This window comes from Branchiostoma floridae, chromosome 2 (assembly GCF_000003815.2).
Source record: "Branchiostoma floridae strain S238N-H82 chromosome 2, Bfl_VNyyK, whole genome shotgun sequence".
Classification (NCBI taxonomy): domain Eukaryota; kingdom Metazoa; phylum Chordata; class Leptocardii; order Amphioxiformes; family Branchiostomatidae; genus Branchiostoma; species Branchiostoma floridae.
In genome coordinates, this window is record NC_049980.1 from 26698012 (window position 1) to 26699699 (window position 1688).

Sequence of the window (1688 nt, forward strand, 5' to 3'; positions counted from 1 at the left end):
GTTAACATTCTGCAGACAGTTGTCTACACGGTATTACATGTGCAGACAGTGTCTTACACGCAATCGCACACGCACACAATCAAACATCGTGGAAATGAGTGTCCACTTGAATGTTGTGAAAAGTAAAAGTAAAAGAATGGTCTTAAGCATAAGATACTTAAATAATTTTGGTTAAATTTTAGAACTGACAAGGTCTCACAATAAACTAGATTTCCTAAATGAAGAAAATGCTGTTCTACTGAAAGAGCGGAAATGTATAAAAAATTATAGTTATTAGTATTTCAGAAATACATGTAATAAGGGTTTGGAGTCTCTTACCTGTATGAATAAGAGTAAATTACACTGTATTTTGCAAATGGCCTGTTTTATTGCATCTCAGTGATTATGCAAACTATGCTATGAATGACCCAACAAATGCTTCTAATAGTACATCCATCCCATGCATCAATGACAAAATGTAAAAAAAAAAACTTAAAATCTGGCTGTTCAATATTGCCACCTCAACAGCATTCAATCAGGCTATTTTTTTCAAAAATTCCTCATTGCACCATAAGCCAATCATTGATTCTCCAGCTTCTTTTCAACCTGGAAACTTCATATCAAACAACTGAAGATTCAGCAAATATCATAATTCAGAATGTTTTACCTGAGATTGTATTCAAGTTCTGCACATTGTTCTGTACATTATACATTGAGATTAAGGCATAGATGAGATATAATAGCATCTCTTTCAGACAACAAGACAATCGCAAAAATATCATCTACTATTCCCATGCAGATATTGCGCTTACTACACACATTCACCCATCCCATGTAGTAATAAATGCATCATGACTTGATCATCCATTATACATTGTTGGATTCCCCTGGTCCTGAGGGCTCCAGCAATGCCTTGGTGATCTCCCCATTCTTCAGCTTTTGGATTGCGTCCTGGTAGTCATTCATGAAGAACACTTTCACGCCAAGCTGGTCGAAGCTGAGGTAGTCGGCGGCCATGTTCTTGACCAGAGCAATGGCCTTGGGGAAGCAGAAAGGGTTGATTCTGGAGGCGAGGATGGTGATTTCCTTCATCCAGGCATCGTGTGGGTTGAAGCTGAGCTGCTTGTCAGCTGGGCAACAGCCAAAAATCAGCAACTTCCCTGAAGGAGGGGGCAAAGTCTTAGTGATGAGTATGAAAGACATAAACCACACTTATGAGATGAGATAATTGCAACCAGTTACAACACCACATTTTCATACAGTGGCAGTATTGTCCAAAAAGTGTTAACGATGTTCCATATTTTTAAATTTGTATTATTCTTATTCTTTATGTTACAATTTTATGACCTTATATCCGTACACAAAATAAAGCGCTTAACAGTAAGCTTTTGATCAGTCCTCTGATCCTTATCAAGTTGGAATGACCCAAAGCCTATTATTTTAAGACTTATTCTTATTACTCTCAAGACCGGATAGACTCGACTTAAGCAAGTAAGCAAAAATCATTCTCAAGAGCAATCAGAATCCTGACTTCCAGTGGTGAAATATGAATCTCCAACTTTATTATCACATACTATTAGGATACTGGATTATCACCTAAAGGCTTAGTGACACAGGCACATGTATATATATACATTTTGTTTTCAGTGAATACACAGATGTGAAGAAAAAACCATATCCGACCTCCATGCCGAGCCAAGGAATTGCTT

At 37.3% G+C, this 1688-nt stretch overlaps 1 protein-coding gene across 1 annotated transcript in view; it reads right to left on the minus strand.

Moving 5' to 3' along the window:
* Window positions 1–741: 741 nt before the first annotated feature.
* The window catches only part of LOC118407503 (D-arabinitol dehydrogenase 1-like), a gene marked incomplete in the record, with an annotated part of 6465 nt that continues 5518 nt past the window's right edge, over window positions 742–1688 (minus strand). Inside the window, 1 exon segment of the mRNA XM_035807984.1 lies at window positions 742–1139. Coding sequence (XP_035663877.1) covers window positions 847–1139 — 293 coding nt within the window.